A 23642-nucleotide genomic window follows, 5' to 3' on the forward strand; every position below is an offset into this window, starting at 1 on the left:
CGACTTATAGCGTAAAAAGACACGCTGGTCAGGAGTAGCTCTAATAACAAAACCCCGCCATAGTCGATGGCTATGGACCTGCAGCCAAACGAAGCGTGTTCTCTGGAGTCAGTTCTCTGGTCTATTTCACCTATTCTGAGGATGTAGTGCTCTTCGCATTCACAATGCCATGATATAGGAACTCAAACCATTAACAGATGTGCATTTTGGGTATTCGCCTGATATTATCCTCACTCCATATTTGGAGGGTCTTCGTCTCCTCATCATCACCAAACAAACTCTCTCTCCCAGCAAACAATTTCTGCAGAATCACTTATTATTAGAGCTCATATAGATGCTCAGGTGAAATGTTTGGTAGACCTAAAGGGTCAAAGGGCGTAGTGCAGATGCCTCTCCAAATGAACCAGAAAAGCTTGTTGTTCACATTCCTTAAAAAAAAGGCAAACAGGAAGTGGTCTCAGTTCAGTTTGTTTTGGGACCTCTTTTAAGGGGTCTGAGTTCCTTTTGAGTGTTCATACTATCCAAAAATTTGGCTGAAAAGAACCAAGTGTAAAAACATCCTAAGAAATCTTAGAATGGGAAACAGAAAACACATCAATTGGTGCATGATAAAACAATTTATTCAAATGTAATTCATTCTAGATATGTTGTTATATATTTTGTATATCTTACATTTTGAATAGACAAAATGTAAGAAAAAAATACTTTCATGTGGCATGATTAAAACAAATCCTTAAAAAAGAAGAGCAGGTGTATTTTATTTCCTGTGTGCATGGTGGTCAAAAACATTTGGTGGACACACCGAACACACAAAACATGATCTCACAAATTGTTAAAAAACAGTACAAGATTTGCTGATTAACTTAAACCTGTTCTTGGCAAAACAGAATTTGTCTTTTACATTACAAATTATTCAGGCATCATCTCAACATTGCCATCTAAATGTATTACAAAATGTATAATTTTAAAAGACTATTTGGAGCCATGGTTCCTGTAAAGGGGAAACAGGGCTGAAAGCAGCACAAGGTCAGATGCAGAGCAACGCCCCTGATGCAGTCCGTCTGTGATGTCCTCCCTGAGATTCAAACCAGCAACCTTTAAGTCCACTTCTATAACCTCAATGTTACTTCCCCGAGGTGAAAGGTCAGAAGTGAAAGGTAATTTCATCCTGGTGAGGAAACCTCAAGTCTGAGGCTGGGTGGTGGTAGCAGGAGCTTCAGAGACTGGGGGGATGAGGTGAAGGGTCAGAGTTTAGAGGTCATTGGTCAAATGTTAGATCCTTGTGAGGAAGCTCAGTCTGAGGCTGGATGGTACTTGAAGGTGCTCCAGGGCCTGCGAGGAAGGGATGAAGGGGAACGTGACCTGGAAACGATACTGGATATCCAGCATCAGGTGGGAGGATGCCCCCTCGCGATCCTGGAGCAACCCCTAGAACCAAAGGAAATAAACCAGTCATGAAGCCAGGAAAAGTCCATTGAAACACATTGGATCATCAGCTCTACTGTTTGTACAGTACAACTGTGGTTTTCAAACAGATTTGAAAGTTTTTGAGAATATCCTATATCACGTACCTGGACTTTGCGAACAAATGATGGAGCGACCCTTTTCTCGAAATCATCAATGGGTGTGTAGGAATTCAGAATCTTGACAATCTAGAGGTGGAGTTAAAAAATATTGTCTTGAGTTAGTGTCTGAACTGACTGTCTGACTTTAAAGTGTGGCACAGAACAGTAATAATCTGAAACCAAAAACCCTCCAGTCAATCCCTATTTATTCCCGGACGTGGACTTGAACCAACAACCACTTTCTTTCCCATCAATTAGGTCAGCCGTGGAACGTACCTGAACGGGGTTGAGTTCAGAGCACTGCTCTATGATCTCCTTGGCGTCGTCCTCGGTGGTCTTGTTGACCTGCAGAAGCCAAGCGGCCTGAGACAGAGGCTTCAGGGAGTCCATGGCACCGCAGCCCTGAAGCAGGTCCTTCTCCTTTAACCACTCCTCCAGGTAGCTGATGTTACACCTGCCCACACGTCAGGTTGCATCAGCCGCGGGAAACCACTGGAACAGCGCCCGGGCAAATGTTGCGAGACCTTTTGCTGTTTGCTGGATAGGATTTCACTTTCCATCTCTCACACTTGTTCTCCCTTTTTCTCTGCACTTGTGTAAGTAGACCTGACACAAGTGCACGTTTCACACACGCATGCGCGCACACACACACACACACACACACACACACACACACACGCACACAAGCACAGACTCACACACAACCCCCTACCTGATCTGCATGCCCTTCCTGCAGGAGCACATGTCTTTACGCAGCAGGATGTTGTTGAATGTGGCCGCGCCCACAAGGAAGAAGATCTGTCTCACAGCCTGTTGTGGCAACGCGCAACACAGTGTCAACAAACAGACATGCTTCGGCCCACACAGATTCACATCGACACAAGTTGAATGGAAACGAAAAACCCTAGAGGTCCATGAATAGACAGTTACGGAACACGCCGTCTTTGGTGTTGAAGGGAGTGTACTCTGAAGTTAATTCTTAAATACGCACACCCACACCCACACACACACGCACACACACCCACACACACACACACACACACACACACACACACACACACACACACACACGCACACTCTTCCCAACTACGCCTACCTGTCGGACCAGGCCCCCATCCATGCCATGTTGACTCATAGCCTGATGGAACAGGCTGAGCTGTTGCAGGATGGAGGAGATGGTGTAGACCTCCTGGTCCTCGTAGACACTGTTGGAACGTTTCCGGAACCCGGTGGGCTTCATACTGGATATCCCCTGGATGCTTTCGTGTTCCAGCATACCAGGAACTGGAACCAAAGAGAACCAAATGAGTGTATCAGATGTGTCATCTTGATGATAAAGGTCAATTTCATTACATTACACTAAACATTACATTTTACAGTACTTAGCTACTATGGCAGCATTGTAGCCTAATCATTCTGAACAGCATCTGAAAGGTTACTAGATTGAAACTAATCTGTGGTTATGTCCCTGAGGACGGCAGTTAACTGTAATGCTCCTTTGGCCGTTGATGTAAATCTAGAATTTGTTTCTCAGTCATCCTTACCTGAAAAAGAAAAGCACCACTAAGCTAAACTAGCCAAGCATTTTTAACTGAGCTGGCCTCTGTCGAAGTCTGCTAGGGGACGGGACAGTGGAGGACGTTATACTTTAAAACCTCTTAAGCAGTACAATGCCTGTTGTTTCACGTCCAGCAATAGGTACTGAGCAGAAATGGACAATGTGAAAATAACACATCCTAGCCAACAGTTCGGTTCAGAACAGTGCAAAAAGAATAGGAGCTGAATGTACCGATCATTGGTGTAAGAGCCTTCTCCATCACAGATATGAACTGGTGATAGATATTGATGGCCAGGTCACTGAAGATCTGCCTGTGTTCAGACAGGTCAAAGTTATGCAGGCAGTTCTTACACTGACTTGGTGAGCTCTGCTTCATGAACTCCTGCAAGAAAATGTTGGACAAAACAACAGCGGTTTCAGGCAGTATTAAGTAGCTAAATTAAAATATCCAAAATATCCCCAACTGAGTATCTGTGGCTGGGAGCGACTGGTGTGTGGTACAAAAAGGAGTCCCAGCTACTGTACCTCCTCTCCACTGTACTGCTTCAGACAGTTGAGCATTTGGTATGTGTTGGACAGCCAGAACGACAGCAGCTCAAAGTCCTCCTGGTGATCCTGAGGTTAAAAAAAAAAACACCAACTAGAATGACAAAGGTGACAGGATGTGCGCTGACTGAATTACAGTTTTTTTGTTGGCTCGCAGTCTCCGTTTAGACTGTTTGGACCTGTTTACTGTAAACACTCTTCTAATCCCACCGATGACAGTGCTTACTGTGATCACTCTTAATCCCACTGATGACAGTGCTTACTGTGATCACTCTTAATCCCACCGATGACAGTGCTTTCCGTGATCACTATTTTAATCCCACCGATGTCAGTGTTTACCGTGATCACTCTTTTAATCCCACTGATGACAGTGCTTACTGTGATCACTCTTTTAATCCCACTGATGACAGTGCTTACTGTGATCAATTTTTTAACCCCACCAATGACAGTGCTTACTGTGATCACTCTTTTAATCCCACTGATGACAGTGCTTACCGTGATCACTCCTTTAATTCCACGGATGACGGCGTTCATGAGCGACTTGAGCTTGGCTCCGTCGTTGAGGTAGTCGGCGTGGCGGACACACATGAAGAGCAGCTGGGCGGCCATGCCGGGGATCATATTCACCACCACACCTCTGGGTTTCAGATCTGACGGGAGACGATACTAGTACAGTTACTAACATGGGCCGGTTTAACAGACACATATGGAGGGAAACTGGGCAGCCATGTTGGGGTTGAACACAAGGCCCATACGAGACAGACAAAAATGCCATTGCTTAAATGTTTCTGAAGTAGCACTTTCCCCCTCTATCAAAATGGTTTTACAAATGTGCATGCATTGTTCACCACTGCTGTTTGAGATGTCACAATATCTTTGTGGCAATTGTTTGGTGTCTGTAAGCTCCTTTTAACACAATATATACCGGTGTGGTCACATGATACACAAACAATGTTAAAAACAACAACAACAAAAAACAACAACAAAAGTAGTGAGGTAAAAGTTACCCAGAATGAGGTATTGAATGAGCTTGGGTTCATCTTCCCTCTTGTACTCCAACATTCCAAGGTATTCTTTGGGCAAAGTGGCCACAGGTGTTTTACTGGCTTAAGAAGGAAACAGAACAAACAAATTCAGACTGAGCTAAAAAAAAAAAAAACTTGATCGAATGTACATTACTCTTGGAAAGTAATCATTGATAATACCATTTTCTGAGGTATGAAGACTCTTGACTTGACTTTGAAGTTTCCTTATCAACCTGTCCTTCATATCTAACTGTTCTTCAAAGTCCTGGAAAACATATTAAAGTGTCATAAGGAGTAGATTACACACACGGCCACACACATGCACCCACACGTGCAGACGGACCATGTTTTCTGCAGTGAGCCGTGCCGCCTCCTGACTGAATCTGGTCTTGGCTTCGCTCTCTGTGTGGTTCTGTCTCCTGAGCACCTCCTTCTCCTCCACCAGCTCTTCCACCTTCCTCTCCAACTCCTCCTTTACCCGCTGCACCTCCTTAGCCTGCTGCTCAAACAGCCTGAGCAGAAAAAACATTTTGTTCGTTGGCGTTTTTTAAAATCAGATAAGTACTGACTGTTGGAACTTGTAAGGCTTAATGATGTCTTGACAGAAGTCCTGTGTGGCTCAGTTGGTATGATTTTTTTGCGAATGCATTAGGGACTAAATTGGGACTGTGAGTTCACGTGTGATCGCACAAAATGAACACACTATCGCAAGGTACACCGCTTTTAACATATACATTTAAAAGAAACGAAATTGTTATTAACATATTTTCCCATAACATCAGGGCTTCAGGATATACCACACCAAACGCCTCCATTGGGAGCCCAAGACCTGATTCACCTAGCGAAGGACTCCATGATTTGTTTTGGTGGAATCAGGTATAGTAGCACCGCAACAGAAAATAAATCCACTGTACTGTACCTTCGCTGGGAGCATTCCTCTTCCAGCCTTCTCTGGAGATCATTTGAAATCTCATCCATTTCTTCTAATAAAAATAGAGAAATTGAATTTCTTCAATTAACTGACTAATAAGAATCAGATTGAATCTAATCCTATTTATGGGATTAACTAACCCTTCTGATGGGATTGACTCTAACCCTTCTGATGGGATTGACTCTAACCCTTCTGAAGGGATTGACTCTAACCCTTCTGATGGGAATGACTCTAACCCTTCTGATGGGATTGACTCTAACCCTTCTGATGGGATTGACTCTAACCCTTCTGATGGGATTGACTCTAACCGTTCTGAAGGGATTGACTCTAACCCTTCTGAAGGGAATGACTCTAACCCTTCTGATGGGATTGACTCTAACCCTTCTGAAGGGAATGACTCTAACCCTTCTGAAGGGAATGACTCTAACCCTTCTGAAGGGAATGACTCTAACCCTTCTGATGGGAATGACTCTAACCCTTCTGAAGGGAATGACTCTAACCCTTCTGAAGGGAATGACTCTAACCCTTCTGAAGGGAATGACTCTAACCCTTCTGAAGGGAATGACTCTAACCCTTCTGAAGGGAATGACTCTAACCCTTCTGATGGGAATGACTCTAACCCTTCTGATGGGAATGACTCTAACCCTTCTGATGGGAATGACTCTAACCCTTCTGATGGGAATGACTCTAACCCTTCTGATGGGAATGACTCTAACCCTTCTGATGGGATTGACTGTAACACCTCTGATGGGATTGACTCTAACACCTCTGGCTGAAGTGAGTGTGTACTTCGTGTATCTACCAGTCATCTCTCTGGCCTGCTCCTCCAGCAGGACTTCCAGTTCCCGTTCATGTCGTTGTAGCTCCGACACCTGCTGTCTCAGCTCCGGTATGACCTGCACATGGAGCTCTTGTCACTTATTCATATTTTTATTATTGTTGTTATTACTGTTTTCATTGTTGTTATTATTGCTGTTATTGTTTTGTTGTTATTATTATATTTAGAGCATGTTGTCTAAAATACAGTGTGTATGCCTTTGTCTTCCTTCCTACTTTATTGTCCTGATTGAGCCTCGCCACCTCCTGGGAAATGCTGTCATTGACAGACGTCTTCTCACGGAACAGTTTCAGCAGCTGGTTGTTTTCATTCTGGAGGTGCTCCATCTTGAACGTCAGGCCCTTCACCTGGCTGTCGTGACCCTCCTTCTGCTCTCTCTGGTGGGTCTCCAGTACCCTGCCATTGGACAGAAGGGCAGACAGTCACTCCCACTGGACCACAACAGACATTGCAATTGGACAGTAGGGCAGACAGTCACTCGGACTGGACGACAACAGGCATTGCAATTGGACAGAAGGGCAGACAGTCACTCCCACTGGACCACAACAGGCATTGCCATTGGACAGACGGCAGACAGTCACTCCCACTGGACCACAACAGGCATTGCCATTGGACAGACGGCAGACAGTCACTCCCACTGGACCACAACAGGCATTGCCATTGGACAGACGGCAGACAGTCACTCCCACTGGACCACAACAGGCATTGCCATTGGACAGACGGCAGACAGTCACTCCCACTGGACCACAACAGGCATTGCCATTGGACAGACGGCAGTCATTTCCACTGGACCCAAACATTTGGATTCTTGTTAGTCCTTTTAAAAATCTATTTTTGAAACTTTTCCAACAATTTCATGGTATCCAATGCGTAGTTACAGAATGAACTCGTCTTATCACAGGCACTCCCAATCGGTATGTGTCCTCTTGAAACATGCCCCACCCACCCCTGCTTCCCAGCTTTCCTGATTCTTATCACACTCTTCGCTTGACCAGAACGTCAGCAAAAGTAAACGCCTATCAGACTGTCCACCTTCATTCAGCATGCAGGCACCCGACACGCCGTGAGGAGTTGAAGGAGCACCCGACACGCCGTGAGGAGTTGAAGGAGCACCCGACACGCCGTGAGGAGTTGAAGGAGCACCCGACACGCCGTGAGGAGTTGAAGGAGGAGTCACTCCGGAGTCATGTTTTCAACTTGCAATACAGTGACCAAGTCTAACTGGGAGAACAGAATGCTTGCTAGTACTTTTTAACCATTTAGCAGGTGCTCTTATCATTTAGCAGGTGCTCAAAGGTGATCTTATCATTTAGCAGGGGGCTCTTATCATTTAGCAGGTGCTCTTATCATTTAGCAGGTGCTCTTATCATTTAGCAGGTGCTCTTATCATTTAGCAGGTGCTCTTATCAATTAGCAGGTGCTCTTATCATTTAGCAGGTGCTCTTATCATTTAGAAGGTGCCCTTATCATTTAGCAGGTGCTCTTATCATTTAGCAGGGGCTTTTATCATTTAGCAGGTGCTCTTATCATTTAGCAGGTGCTCTTATCATTTAGCAGGGGCTCTTATCATTTAGCAGGTGCTTTTATCATTTAGCAGGGGCTCTTATCATTTAGCAGGGGCTCTTACCATTTAGCAGGTGCTCTTATCATTTAGCAGGGGCTCTTATCATTTAGCAGGTGCTCTTACCATTTAGCAGGGGCTCTTATCATTTAGCAGGTGCTCTTATCATTTAGCAGGGGCTCTTATCATTTAGCAGGGGCTCTTACCATTTAGCAGGTGCTCTTATCATTTAGCAGGGGCTCTTATCATTTAGCAGGTGCTCTTACCATTTAGCAGGGGCTCTTATCATTTAGCAGGTGCTCTTATCATTTAGCAGGGGCTCTTATCATTTAACAGGTGCTCTTATCATTTAGCAGGGGCTCTTATCATTTAGCAGGTGCTCTTATCATTTAGCAGGGGCTCTTATCATTTAGCAGGGGCTCTTATCATTTAGCAGGTGCTCTTATCATTTAGCAGGGGCTCTTATCATTTAGCAGGTGCTCTTATCATTTAGCAGGGGCTCTTATCATTTAGCAGGTGCTCTTATCATTTAGCAGGGGCTCTTATCATTTAGCAGGTGCTCTTATCATTTAGCAGGTGCTCTTATCATTTAGCAGGGGCTCTTTTTATTTAGCAGGTGCTCTTATCATTTAGCAGGGGCTCTTATCATTTAGCAGATACTCTTATCATTTAGCAGGGGCTCTTATCATTTAGCAGGTGCTCTTATCATTTAGCAGGGGCTCTTTTCATTTAGCAGGTGCTCTTATCATTTAGCAGGGGCTCTTATCATTTAGCAGGTACTCTTATCAGAAGCGACTACTTTCCTCAACTGAGCCACACCGGATCATTCATGTACCATTTACGAACATTTGGATAATTTAATACCATTCAGTAGTCACTCCCTTGCTAACAACACCAGTAGCTTACAAATATCAGTAAGGTTAAAGGTTAAAGGTGTTTGGCAAACCTGGTGGTTTTCTGCAGCCCATCAAAGACAGTCAACAGATCCCCTACTTCATAGACCTGGTCCGGACCATCAGCTGTCAACCTTTAAATGACAACATAAAGCGTGAGTTGTAAGGACACACCTTAGTCTTCTAAACATTTTTATAATCATAATGAAGTAGGATCATACTTGGCAATGACTTCCTCTTCAACCACGCCACCAAGAAGTTTTCTTGTTATCTCACTTATCTTGGCTGTACAAAGAGATAAACGGCACACACATTACATTTACAAAACAACGGTAACATGCCGTCTCCCACAGATGGTGCATTGTGTTCTACCTCTGACTTGTTCTGACTGCTCCTTCATTCTCCGCTCCAGATCAACTCTCTGGGTGTGGAGGATGTGAAGATCTTTACGCAAGTCAGGTATCACCTGGAAATAGAAAACAATCGATTTGATTAGTAAAGCCTCAGATGATCTGTTCAAAACAATGTTCTTAAAAGCTACCTAGAAGGTGGACATTTATCCTTTGCTCTGTGCCCTAACTATGATGTAACTACATATGCTGCATGACCTGTAAACCCTATTGTATCTTTGACATGGTTAGCTGTATGACCTTTGAACCCTCAACTTGACGTGCTTGTTGAGCTGTATGACCTTTGAACCCTCACCTTGACATGCTTTTTGGAGCTGTATGACCTTTGAACCCTCACCTTGATGTGCTTGCTGAGCTGTATGACCTGGTCCTGTAGGTCCCCATTGGCCTTTGCCTCTTCCTCTAACTGTCTCTGTAGCCGCACCCTCTCTTCCTTCAGCCTGCGGTTCTCCTCCCTGACCACCTCCACCTCCTTCTCATGGTCCTCCTTCTGCAGCTCAAGGTTGTTTTCTGCAATCCTGACAACCCCCCCCAAGTAATTAACAGTGAATAAATACATCCTAAATGAACCAATAATACATTAAGAATCTGCTAGTTCTTTGCAATCCTGACATACAACTACATCAATATATTGCTCTTTTGACACTATTGTTCCAACCTGAAATTTAGTGGCTTGAATATTCTCCCCGTTTCTTTCCAGAACATTCCAACAACTATGATGGATGAGTAACTGGGCTTGGTTTAGCCTGGCTCACAAGAATGAAAATTGTTTCCATGAAGCAACTCTTACTTTTTTAATCTTTCTTCTCGCTCCAGATCTTCTTTGAGAGTTGTTTTGATTTGATCCAAGCTGTCTGAAAATTAATGTTACACACTATATATGATAATACAACTGTATTGTTTTCTGCACTCCTGTCAGGCTCCATGGACAAGGACCATATACTGCAAATCAACCAGACTAGACACACCACAACACCTGTATAATGTCGCGAAAAATTCAAGAGCCTATATCGGATATTCACATACCTTTCATTTCTGTTTCTAATTTGGCAAGCTTCTTTTCCAAGTTCTGGTTTTCCACCACCAACCCGTCCTTGTCTTCTTGAAGTTGGCCTATTGTTTTAGCTGCATCCTCCTTGCCCTTCTGCACTTGCTCCTCAAGCGTGGCCTTCTCCTTGGCTGATTTCTCCAGCTGTGCCTCAAGGCCATGGAGTTTGTCTATAATTTGGGCATGAGCGCCGGACAAACTGGTCAGCCTCTCCAACAGCCCACAGTTCTCTTTGCCCTGGAAATACACAAAGGCGTGTTTCTTCACCAAATGACTTAAGAAATTACAAAGACTATGACCTTTGCAAAGATTTTGAGCTAAGGCTAAGATATTTGAGCCAAGACCCAGAATAACTGCAAACCACTACGATCGGTAGTATCAAGGTCCTAGTATCAACACTTCTGAAGCTATAGGTCAGTGCTGTGCTGGCAAACAGAACGTTCTTACCATTGTCCTTTAGTTTCTTCAGTGCTCTGCTGGTTATGGTAACGTACCTGATCCTCCAGTTTCTTCCTGAGTTGCTGACATCTGTAGGACAGCTGAACATTGTGCACCAGGCGACGCAGAGTCTGGAAGCGTCTCCGGGCCAACCAAGCCCGGGCATACTTCTGCAACACCAGGGCTTTCTGCACCTCCACCATCTGAGTGGTGTTACGTAACACACAACAATCAGCAAAATAAAAACAAAAAACAGGCATACACAGAAACAAACAGACACACACAGAAACAAACAGACACACACAGAAACAAACAGACAGGTTAAAAGGTGAAGGCACACATGCACAGAATGAAATGTGTATGAAAATACACACACACAAATACACAAACAAAAAGTCCCAAAAGACCCCTAATACAAGCACACGCCACTGACATGTATTCAACATACGAATGCCTCTGATCGGACAGCAGATTGCCACAGCCTTCATGAGATCTATTGATACTGAGGCCCAGTACCTTTCTGTAGCGTTTGCGTGCAAGCCAGCCTCTAGTGAAGGCTTGGACCGTGATGGTAGAGTTGCGCAGCATGGTATAAATCTGTCGGGTCAGGTAGCCTCTCCAGTACCTCTGGATGACCACAGCGGCCCAACCCTGCTTCAAAGCAGCAGCTGTCACCGTTTTACTGAGTAGACAGAGAGGGAAGATTCATAAACCCATTTCTATAATCAGCCAGTGAAGACACAAAATTAAAAAAACGATTAAATGAAGCCAGTCTGTGAATCACAGTTCGGACACAAAGAAAGTTTGTTTAAAGGAACCCGTCCAAGAGTCAGTTCCGGAGGGGCAATGCCTGGCTTTGGCCCCCCCATGGAGCCGGGCCTGCCACGAGTTACTTAATACTACATCTTCCATCCAAAACCCTGAGGGCAGGATCCACTGTAGTCCGCTAGCACTGATCTAACTGAAAGGATGTGACATCACAACGACAATACGCACCGTATCTGCCTCTGCCCGCGGACGTACTGTTGGAGGACGATGGCCGCGCCCCTCATGCAGAGGAACCTGGTTCTCTGTCTCCACCCCCGGACGTGCTTCTGGATGGTCACGCACGCACCCCTGAGGCGATCCAATCGCAGCTTCTCCAGGTACGCCACCTGACCTGCTCTGAAAAAAATCTTGGTCCGGCCAAACTTGTACATGTTGGAGTCCTGGAGATTACAGGTTACTGATGTCAGAAATCTTTGTAAAATGAATCAGTGTAAGTGCAGTTTCACATCAATACACACACGAGAAACATCCGATTCCCCAATGAGGTAGTAAGGAAGAGCAGCATTTCTGGGGGCAATCTAGAGTCTAGAGGAAATGTTTCACCTAAATGCTGCAATAAGCTTAGTCTTAATTCAGAACAAAAACCTCTGAGAATAATTTGTATTAGCGTGACATGGATCCATAGGCCCCCTGTCGCCCCCATATCCTGCACATGTCCAACCACCAGGCCCCCCTGTTGCCTCCATATCCTGCATATGTCCTGCCTTCACCTGGATCAGCCTCTGTAGCACTGTCTTACAGGTCTGTTTCTTGTTGTTGAGGCCTAGCTCCTGTTGGCTCATCAGGATACTGTAGCGGCTGTAGAACTCTATGTACGTCCACCTGTCAATCAAAATGCACTCTATCACACTTGATTTAGCTCATTTCTTCACGGTCACTGATGGTTTGCAGAGTTAACTACAGGATTAATGAGCAGAGTTGATTAATGAGTGGAGTTAATCACTGTGTTACTGTAGAAGGGGGTGAGTACAGTTAACTACTGTGTTACTGTAAAAGGGGGTCAGTAGAGTTAACTACTGTGTTACTGTAAAAGGGGGTCAGTAGAGTTAACTACTGTGTTACTGTAAAAGGGGGTCAGTAGAGTTAACTACTGTGTTACTGTAAAAGGGGGTCAGTAGAGTTAACTACTGTGTTACTGTAAAAGGGGGTCAGTAGAGTTAACTACTGTGTTTCTGTAGAAGGGGGTAAGTAGAGTTAACTACTGTGTTACTGTAAAAGGGGGTCAGTAGAGTTAACTACTGTGTTACTGTAGAAGGGGGTGAGTACAGTTAACTACTGTGTTACTGTAAAAGGGGGTCAGTAGAGTTAACTACTGTGTTTCTGTAGAAGGAGGTGGGTGTACTGGTCATGGTCACCTGGAGGGGTAACTCTGAGCACTGATGTGAATAGTCTCCAGGACTCCACAGGCCCTCAGCTGCTGAACAACTCTCCTGGAGTCATATCTGACACAACACAATGACCTTCAGTTATTAACACTCCTGGAGTCATATCTGACACAACAAAACGACCTTCAGTTATTAACACTCCTGGAGTCAAATCTGACACAACAAAACGACCTTCAGTTATTAACACTCCTGGAGTCATATCTGACACAACAAAACGACCTTCAATTATTAACACTCCTGGAGTCATATCTGACACAACACAACGACCTTCAGTTATTAAAGCGGCAATGTAAACGCAAACACAAAACAAAGGATCCAAGTGAGATGTTTCCGACTGTAAGACCTTCGGGGGCCTTTTACATTATATAATGATGGGGTCAGAGGCTACAGAGGTCAATGTTAATTTCATACTGTAAATTCTGCAAAGCTTGCTTCATGGGCTCTTTTGAGTAGATAAACTGCATCTATCTCTTAAGACTTTATACACACTCGAATGGCATCTTTTCATCGTTGGGCTTGATGCAGCGTACATAGTGAGGCGTGGTGGCATTCAGAGTCTCCATCAACAGGTACAGGGAACTGCGGAACTGGAGAAAAGACCAGTGTTCAGTGGAGAATCCCGATGGTGACCACACACACACACCATTTGTGAAAAGATCCTGATGAAGACAATCACCCAAGCGTTTTCTAATATAAGCAATCTTCCATTGTCCCAACTGAGAGTTATTAACCATCTATTAATCATTAGACACACTGCTGAAAGCATTGCACAGTAGTTGGTTTTGGTTGTAATCTCTAAGCAATGCAAATACGCCGGTTACCTTAGTTCCCACAGTTGTCCTGAGTTGCTTATTGGCTGTTTTCACCACGGGTCGCGCTGACCTCACTTTGATACCTTTGCTGCCCAATCCCCCTGGCTCCTCCTCCAGAAAGAAGTTCGCCAGGAGAGGAAACTGGTAGGATTCCAGAATAGAAAGAACCAAACATTCCAGAATAGAATGAACAAAGTATAAGAAAAGGTAATTAAACTGCAATTTATTTTTTATGGATTTTATATCTAAGTACTAATAGTAGGATTTTAATAAGCATATTACATATTATCTTAATAAAGTATATACATGCTACAGGCCCATAATTAAATAATAGTAACATGTTAATAAATAGAGTAGAGTAGCAGACAATACCTTACTGGTCCTCATAGTGTCCACCAGCTCTTCATATAGTGTGTCTCTGTTCTTCTCTAGGAAGCCCCAACATTGATATTCTACCTGTAAAGGAACAGTTTTCAGTGTGAGTATGTGTTTATTTATATTTCTTTTACCTTCATTTTACAAGGCAATTCATTTGGCAGGAGGCCTAAGGGCTGGTCCCTGGATTAAGTAAAGAGAAACAGATGACAGCAGTTACAACCAAAACAAACATTTAAACCAAGCCCACAACCAGAAACATCCGACCTACAAAAAACATTGCTTTACCACATAGGATCACAACAGCAAACATTCTAACAACATACAGGCTTGGCAGCGGACAATGTAAAAACAACAGGGGAACTAACATGTTTATACAACAATAGGACAGTCACAGGTGTCAGTAAAAGTGTAGTGTGTGTGTGTGTGGATAGAGGTGTCTGACATCACCTTGTCGGCAAAGTGCTGTATGATAAAAGCTTCGTTGGACATCCTGGGCTTCTCAAACAGAGGGTTGTCGGCCAGATAGTTATACAGCTTCTGAAGCCAGTTTTGATCTGCACCCTGGGGGAACTGGAGAAAGAGGCCAAAGCAGGAAGTACCAGAAACACAAATCCATATGCTATGCTGGTCTAGGAGTTGAACTTCCTGAGTGAGATTAGGGCTATGTCCAAGTTAACGGTGTTGGGTTGAGGTTTTGATAAAATAAATCTATGCCTAAAAAGTCACGGAAGCCTTCATTTTACTTCCCTGCTGTACGGTCACAGAAAAACAAGCATGCAATTTGTCATTTGGTCTTACCACGCATTCCTCATCCAGCAGGTCCAGGATGCCCATCTTAGCTTCAATCAGGTCAATGACAGGTTGGTTGTCATAGAAGTCTATCAGCGTCCAGGGAATGTCCTCCTTTCTATACTCCTCCTGGTCCAGCTTAAACACATGCTGCAGAGGAGACACAGCAGAATTGTCTTAGTCCACACAGTGAAACCTGATTGGGGAAGAAGAGTCCTACTTTCAGCACAATGAGCATCAGGGACATTACGATACCATGTTCCCGGAAACTCAGAAGCTCTGTTAAATTTTAATTTAATTCATTTATCACACTGTTAATTAGCAACTTGGTTAATGTCAATCGCTGGGAACCGGAGAGTACATACCAGGTTGAACTGTTGCTGGAGCTTCTCATTGGCGTAGTTGATGCAGAACTGCTCAAAGCTGTTAATGTCAAACGTTTCGAAGCTGAGGGGAAGAGGGTAAAAATAACCCGAAACACTGTGAACAGAGGATGATTGTATTCTGTACACTATGTGGTGTAACTCACCTAACTAATTTAACAGACAGCAATGTATACTGTACACTATGCGGTGTAACTCACCTAACTAATTTAACAGACAGCAATGTATACTGTACACTATGCTGTGTAACTTACCTAACTAACCTAACAGACACGATGGATTTCAAGGTTTTACTCACGACATATATGATACTTCATGAGGTTGTTTTAGGTCAGTTATGTAGTAGTGCACTGCATCCACTGCACTACTGTGCACACACAGGTGAACTCACAGGTGAACTCACAGGTGAACTCACAGGTGAACTCTATTCAACTAATTAAGTGACTTGTGAACACAACTGGTCGCACCACAGCTCATTCAGGTGCGTCACAGCAAAGTGGACGAAAACTCAGGCAATCGACTACTTTCGGTTATATATTTGCAATTAATTTAAGAACTATTAGATCATTTGATTTTTCAAAATGTGCGGCGGTCTATGAATTGAGTGTATATTCCAATTACCCGTAGATGTCCAGTACTCCTATAAAGGTATGCTGTTTCCCCGGGACCTGCAGGGCTGCGTTGATCCTGTGGATGACACTGTCGAAAAGGTGCGCATAGATCTGTTTGGCGAGGGCATCCCTGGCGTTCACCGCACGCTCCCTGGGCACCGGCTTCACCACCGTCTCTGCCACCATGACGATCCGGCGGTGGCACAGCCAACGGGTGACACCCTCGGGGCTGACTCCGAGGAGTTCGCAGAAGACTGCCAGATGGGGGTCACTGGACTGGGGGAGTGATGGGTGAGGGGGGGGTGTGCGTGGGAGTGAGAGGGAGAGAAGGGGTGGGTGTCAGTGGCTGACGGTGATACGCTACTGGTTGTACTGATGGGGTTGCTTCTGGTTCTGTAGGAGAAACAGGGCTGTTTGTGGTTCGGTTGTACTGATGGGGTTGGTTCTGGTTCTGTAGTATTGACTGGCCTTTTGCGTAAATATTGTTGCAGTGCGAAGGCTTGTAAATTTGACTCTGTCATGAGTCACATACACACACAATTGGCTACTATTAACAGCAGCCCAAGCAGCCCAAACACAACGTTTGACCAAACACAACGTTATTTGTCATAAAAGAAGTTCAATATTAACAGTCAGCATTCATATTTAGAATGGAAGGGCACTCGACTTATACCGTATTTCCTAAGATGATTGGCTCAAGTAAATCATAACAGGAAAGTGACCACTGAGCCGGTTTTAGGAGGCTGAACCATTACAGAATGTCAGTAACCAGGGTAAAGGTCATAGTGACAGAAATAGGTGTGTTGTTACTGTTGTTTACATTTATTTTATGGACCCCATTGACAACTGCTGCTACTTTGGCACAAGCTAACAGGGACCCAAATTAACATATCTAGCTGATTTATTCCAATAGATCACGTAGACAAAACTTACGCTAACTGATGATCTGTCTGACCCAACGCTTTGGATGTCTACATTCCCCAGATGAAGAATCCCAGCTAACACCTTGAACACATCAGCCTGGAAGTCCTCTGTCAACCCTGTAGAGAGGACCGAAGAGGACATTTTCAGCTGGGGCTGCACAATAATGTACGGTCTAGATCAAAACTCCTAGGTGAGCTGATGGAATTATAGAAATAGAACGACGTGTTGAAAAGCATAGCGATATGCAGAATTCATTTCGTTCAGGACAATTCTTTTGCATCCGACAGAACAGCACAAAAATGTAGTGACCATGCTGTAACACTGAGGATCTGCGGTGCTTAAGTTGCAGGGGACAGCGTTTTGTATGTCTAGGAACCTTTCGCAAGGGGTGAAAAACACTAGAGTAAACTATAACTATATACATCTCGATTTCAGTGTGATTGTGATCACACTGCGGAGTCTTACAGTATCTTGATCCTATTTCTTTCAACTGACTTCCTGGATAAATAAAATAAAATGCAGTGAGTAAATACAGACTCACCCAACAGAGAAAAGGTCCTGCGTGTCTCCTCCATGTCTGTCTTGTCGTTCACCCCTTCGATACTTGTCTTCCCGCCCATGTTGGTGTAACAGAACTCCTCAGCTTTTACTGGAGAGACAAACATACACACACTTTGATGACCAGTTATGTTATATTTATTATTATTTTCAGAGGCTGTATCATCCAAATATTGCACAACCTACAGTAAATACAGTAGCAGAAAGGCTACAGTAAATACAGCAGCAGAATGTATACAGTAAACACAGTATCAGTGTGTTTACAGTAAATACAGTAGCAGAACGTCTACAGTAAATAGGGCAGCAGAATGGCAACAGGAAATACAGCAGCAGAGTGTCTACAGTAAATACAGTATCAGTGTGTTTACAGTAAATACAGTAGCAGAATGTCTACAGTAAACACAGAGGCATCATGTCTACAGTACATATAGTATCAGAATATCCGCAGGAAATACAGTATCAGAAAATGTACAGTAAATAAAGTAGCAGAACAGTTACACTAAATACGGGTAGCAGAATGTCTACAGTAAATACAGTGGCAAAATGTTTACATTAAGTACAGTATCAGAGAACTTCAGCCCCAAGGGTTTGCACTCCATGTTCAAACACTCACAAAGTCTCAGGCTCTTGAACTCTGGCTGGTCGGCACAGGCACATATCTGGTAGAAGATGTGATAGTTTCTCTCACCCTCTGACTGAACAGAACATAAACTGTGTTACCATGGACAGGAGATGATTTAACATTTACCATTTAACATTTACCTCATTTAACAGACACTCTGATCCATAAAGTATTACAGTAGAGAGTGCATGCTGGGACAAGGCTAGAAATGATTCACAAATGTCTTTACGATTATGACCATAACACTTCACAGTGTTGTAAACCATGTACAGTATCACACCACAACATCACACCAAGAGAATAAACAGACAGTGTAAGACCTGGAAGACCACTCTAGATTTCTCAAGGAGATACGTCCTCATGTTGGCCCCGATGATTTGATATCTCTTGTCAAAGCTGATCTCTGTGTACTTCCCAAAGCGACTGCTGTTGTCATTCCTGGTTGTCTTGGCGTTCCCTATTGCCTGGGCGAAGAACAAGACAGCTGGTCAAACACCTAAACTGACAGATTAACATACGATGAGGAGAACAATACTGTTAAACAATAAAAAGGACACTGATGTTCTGCACACAAACATTTGTTTGTCTATCCTTGGAGGTACCGAAAACATAGACATTTGAGTTTTCTATCTTATACCATTAAAACGTATCATAACCTTAACCTCAACATCCAAAACCTTGTGTCTGAACCTAACCCTAATGCCAAACCCGTAACCCTAATGCCAAACCCGTAACCCTAATGCCAAACCCGTAACCCTAATGCCAAACCCGTAACCCTAAATGCCAAACCCGTAACCCTAATGCCAAACCCGTAACCCTAAATGCCAAAACTTCCAGGAACTCCGATCAAAAACTATGCCCAGTTGTACATTTTAACCAAAAGCTTTTTAACTAGTGGGGACCAGCCCTAAAATACTTCTCAGAACCAATTTGCTTCTTTTCTTTGTTACTAAATTTAGGTAAATGGACATGCATACAACTGGGAATGTAGGTTTGCACATGTATACATAGCCATGGACCTAACACACACACAAGATTCAGAGGGGCAGCCGTTTAGCGTTTAATCACCTAAAGCACAAAAAAGGCACGTAGAATTTCATACCAGCAACCTGCCGATACTAGTAATCTCTCCTGTAGAACTCATGAATTACTACATACCTCTGTAATTGGGTTGGAGGCCAAAACTTTGTCTTCCACACGTGTTTTGCTCCCTGATTTGCTGACCATGGCAAAGTACCTCATGGCAAATCTAGCCGACACAGTCTTCCCTGCTCCAGACTCACCACTTACTATGATAGACTGGTTCTTGTTGTTCCTAAGAAAGGGTATTCAAAGTATCTGAGTAGCGGTATACAAACATTTTATCTGTTTAATAGAAATTCAATATATACAGCAGACATGCTTTTCCTTAAGGACTTTGCTCTCTTCCTTTGATCCAAAATGCCCTAGTCCCTGACAATGAAAAACATCCCCATAACATGATGCTGCCACCACCATGTTTGAGAGTAAAAAGATGGCGTTCTTTGTCTGATGTTTCCCTAAACATTATGTTTTGCATTTAGATGAACATTTTGCATTTCAGATTTGGCAGACTACATGGGATGTTGGGATGTTGTCACACAGACTTTTTTCAGTCCTGCCAACAAAGCTTATTGGTCTGTTGATGTTGCGAGTGGCCTCTTGGTGGTCTCTCTGGTCAGTGTTCTACAAGATCTGTCCTCCAGTATGAAAAAATGTCCTGACCTGGTCAGGGTCCTAGTGGTGAAAATGACCTTTCACTTATTAATAACCGTCTTTATAGTGCATTAAAGGATATTCAAGGTCTCTTAAAATATTTTTATACCCAAGACCTGATGTGTGTCTCTTCACAACATGGTCTTATATATATATTTATATATATACAGCTCCGGAAAACATTAAGAGATCACTGCACCTTTTTGTTTCCTTTCCAAAAAAGTGGAAAAATATGGTTTTGAGTGAGGAACAGAAGGGTTCAAATTAAGAGTTCCTTCTTGAGTTTTTTGGAAAAGACAGAAAAAGTTGCAGTGGTCTCTTAATTTTTTCTGGAGCTGTATATGTATATGTAATAGGGCTGTCAAAATTAATGTGTTAACACATTTTTCTTTTACTGAGCTTCGGAACCATAGTTAGTGCTTGACTTAAGCGGGAGCTGTCACTTATTCATTTGCAACAGTATACGGCAGTAGCGTCGTTAGCCCTGGGTGTCTGGGGCTATAGCCCCGGCACTTTTATGAGTAGCCCCGGATCTTTTATGAGTAGCTCCGGATCTTTTATGAGTAGCCCCGGATCTTTTATGAGTAGCTCCGGATCTTTTATGAATAGCCCTGGATCTCAGCTGGAACAAAAATAATAATAACAAAAATAGCCCCTGATCTATTCATCTATAATTCTAATCGCAAATTATGACAATGTAGATGTGTAGGCTGCTAGCCTATACAACGACATTTTCAGCATGTACATTCAAAACGCTGTACTTCCTGTCCCGGGCGGGGCAAGGGGGTGGGCTTAGCCCAGAATGTATTGTGCTCCTAGTGACACCTCTGGTATACGGTAACGTTAATTGGCACTTGACATGTGCTGGAGTGGTCCAAAGTGTTTCACATTAACCTTTTTCAATATAACAATGTAGAGTAGCCTACCCATTCATGTTGTGACTAATAAAAATATAGAAAGATAAAGATAGGTATGCACATAACAAGATGCCACGTCTTCTGCATGTAGTACCTGGCCATCTGCTTGTAAGCCTCCTCGGCCACAGCAAAGATGTGAGGGTCCATATCCCCCATGTTCTGTCCACTGTAGGCATGGATGACCGCATCTCCATAGATGTGCAGCTGTTTGTAAGGATTAACTGCCACAAGGATGATGCCTGAACGTTGATGTAATAAAACATTATAAAAGGTAATAACCACAGCCAATAATCACAATATTTTTACACAAAAGCCAGATCTGCAACTCTACACCCAGGTATGACTTTTCAGTTCCATTATTTCTTTAAGTACCACAGTAGGTGTAGATGATTTTAGACTCCACAAAGCGCACTTTGAGGTTGTGCAGTACGGCTGGCTCGTGGAGATAGCTCAGAGCAGTGAGGTCGTTCTCCCCAACCAGGATGTCAGGGTTCCGTAGGTGTGGGAGCTGAGGACTAGCTGTGTCCAGGGGGTACAGGATCTCCTACAATATAAGCAGAGATACTCTTTGATGGAACTTCACAAGCAAAACAGTGTGATGTCATATGTACTGCCCAATCAAATTACACTGTAATCTGTTACGTTTGTAATTTGTTACAGGCTTGTTGTATGTTTCAAATGTATTGTTCTTGTCTTGTCATTCAGACTGACCTTGCACATTTATTGTGCAGAAAGTGTCCTTTCTCATCCCTCCCACAAAAGGGTGGCTTTGGGTTAAACGCCTCCCAGGGTTAAACACCTCCCAGGGTTAAACACCTCCCAGGGTTAAACGCCTCCCAGGGTTAAACACCTCCCACCCCTGTAATTCTCCACCAAACCACAAAATAATGGCATATTTATTATTGCCACTATTCTTGTTCATCTACACAATGTTGTTGAATCATCTCAACTAAGTAATTCCACAAAAACGATTTTGATGTAAGCTGATCTTATTTTTTGTCATTTAGAAAATATTGTCATGTGATGTGATGAAGTTAGACCTGTAAACTGATTTTTGTTATGTCAATAGGAAAGGCTAAGTAATCCACTTGATCAGAGAAATAAATCATAATACTTTTTTAAAGCAAACCTATTATTTGTGGTGATCATGTTTGGAGCTAAAAGCCCCTCTCCTTTGGGGCAAAATGCCCTGGGGGGTATTTATCTCCTGAGAATATATTGGCAAAATATAACAACATTATAACAAAAATGTTGCTGAAATATAACAAAAGATCAAGATATAGCCTAATATAAGTGGTTTTCATTGAATAGCTAGTTTACTGAGCATATATTAACATCTAATATAATAAGCCTATCAATTAGCACTGGTATTGAATGAATTGCTCAATATTTTTGATTGGTTCAAGGTGGGCGTTTCCCCCCAAGTTACCCTATAATACATTTAAAACGTTTAGTGACGATAGAACGTTTTTGAAGTAACATTACCAATGAAATTTCCTCTTTGTAAGACTTGATTTCTCGTTTCGAAAATCCCTTACAAAAATGTTATTATAATCCACATAATAATTTCAATTCCCTGTAACAGCAGGATTGTTTTCCAGCTGAGGAAAACTGGCTGAAATCGGGATCTAGCACCTGTACATAGTCCATGTTCATTAATAGTACTCACAGCGCCATCCTCAAGCTGCAATTCTAACGTTTCATCGCCCGGTCTGAAGTCTCTGAGAATCTCTGCTGACTTCCAGACATGTTCTGGGTCGGGTATCCACACTCGGTTGTACTGAAAGAGATTTGGGGTTAATTGGTGTCAGTGATGTCTCGTGAAATTAATGTGAACCATTAATAACAGAATAATAATAGCCATATTTTTTATGTTGGTATATTAAAGGCCAGTAGCCTACACAGTTATACCGACGGCTTCCTTAAAAGATGCAATAGTTTTAAATGTATTAATTGTAATGTAAACTGTTATTGGTAAGATGTCCCAGAAACTCTTACTCACAGGGATTGTGCTACCATATGTCACTTTATATGTTTATGTTAGACCAAGCTCAGGCACATTGCATACCATTTTTTTTTAATTCCAACTTAAGGATTTCAAGACAGGTGTATTCTCTGAAATTGTGCATGACAATATCCAGTGTAAATGCTATTTGTTGGATGCTGAAATCACTAGTTTAAAATTAAAATTAACTTTGGTGTGTTACACAAAATCGTAATCTTTGGAACTATACTCAAATAGAGGGTCTATTGTCATCATGTCATCGTAAAAGCAGCCGGTGATTGATTACAATATGAACTGTAAAGGAATCCGAATCTGTAACCATTCCAACAGGTGTCAACAAAGCGATGGAGATTGTACAGTAAGATTTAATGAGTTAAAACACGCTATTACTTTCTCTTTCGTGTAATTTCCTCACCTTTGTATAGAGTTCCGACAAAGCCATGGTAAAGCATAACAATCCGTGCGATTAACCTACAATACTGTTTTCCGATACTGTATTGCGCATTTTATTACGATGTAGTTGCATAGTAAAGCCCAGCAGTGCTCCAGTGAAAATTCTTCAGTGAAAATCCAGTGAAAATTCTTCAGGCGTCCGTCTCACCTGCGCGGTGGACTTTGCTCCCCTTGGCCCCGCCCATCAGTCTTGTGACAGAAGCGATGTTTCGCTTGACATTCCGGGTGTGTTCATTTGAACAAGGACTCGTACAACAATAGAAACCGGATTCATTCCTCAGCAGGCGTTTTGTTGTGAGGGTGATCCCGTGGCATACAGATAGCGCTGTGCTGTAGTGTGGGAATGGGACACTGACAGTTGAGTCATTTACAGCAGACGCCCTTAACCAGATAGAATTAGAACGTTTTTCACTCAGGCTTCTCGTTTAAC

At 43.1% G+C, this 23642-nt stretch overlaps 1 protein-coding gene across 5 annotated transcripts; it reads right to left on the minus strand.

Annotated features, from left to right (window-relative positions):
* Positions 1 to 604: 604 nt before the first annotated feature.
* Positions 605 to 23374, minus strand: myo5c (myosin VC). Of its 5 annotated transcripts, none has more exons than XM_029115045.2 (41): positions 23175 to 23371; positions 22424 to 22534; positions 21127 to 21298; positions 20849 to 20993; positions 19262 to 19418; positions 18424 to 18567; positions 18095 to 18176; positions 17465 to 17572; positions 16933 to 17039; positions 16010 to 16275; positions 15371 to 15485; positions 15015 to 15155; positions 14664 to 14786; positions 14211 to 14294; positions 13848 to 13979; positions 13516 to 13613; positions 12997 to 13083; positions 12352 to 12463; positions 11810 to 12021; positions 11330 to 11495; positions 10870 to 11016; positions 10354 to 10612; positions 10118 to 10181; positions 9665 to 9845; positions 9290 to 9383; positions 9139 to 9202; positions 8971 to 9051; positions 6679 to 6859; positions 6428 to 6521; positions 5614 to 5674; positions 5038 to 5206; positions 4875 to 4959; positions 4677 to 4775; positions 4165 to 4319; positions 3649 to 3738; positions 3355 to 3505; positions 2662 to 2849; positions 2278 to 2375; positions 1842 to 2019; positions 1572 to 1652; positions 605 to 1428 (listed from the first exon to the last, which is right to left on the minus strand). In XM_029115045.2, exons 1-41 carry the CDS (start codon positions 23199 to 23201, stop codon positions 1273 to 1275), a joined length of 5265 nt encoding a protein of 1754 aa, XP_028970878.1. In that variant the 5' UTR covers positions 23202 to 23371; the 3' UTR covers positions 605 to 1272. The 5 variants fall into 5 exon arrangements, with proteins under 5 accessions (XP_028970878.1, XP_028970877.1, XP_028970879.1 ...); XM_029115044.2 differs by having other exon boundaries at positions 5614 to 5677; XM_029115046.2 differs by having other exon boundaries at positions 5614 to 5677; positions 15371 to 15452; positions 23175 to 23370.
* Between the last annotated feature and the right edge of the window lie 268 nt (positions 23375 to 23642).

The sequence above is a fragment of the Esox lucius genome, chromosome 19 (genome assembly GCF_011004845.1).
Source record: "Esox lucius isolate fEsoLuc1 chromosome 19, fEsoLuc1.pri, whole genome shotgun sequence".
NCBI lineage: Eukaryota > Metazoa > Chordata > Actinopteri > Esociformes > Esocidae > Esox > Esox lucius.

Excerpts from the sequence above, each read along its gene's own strand:
- myo5c (XM_029115044.2), bottom strand. The coding sequence starts at position 23,201 with ATGGCTTTGTCGGAACTCTATACAAAG. Across the intron at positions 9,203-9,289 it reads GCAGTCAGAACAAGTCAGAG|CCAAGATAAGTGAGATAACA; the intron begins GTAGAACACAAT and ends CTCTTTGTACAG. Across the intron at positions 4,776-4,874 it reads TCTTCATACCTCAGAAAATG|CCAGTAAAACACCTGTGGCC; the intron begins GTATTATCAATG and ends TTCCTTCTTAAG.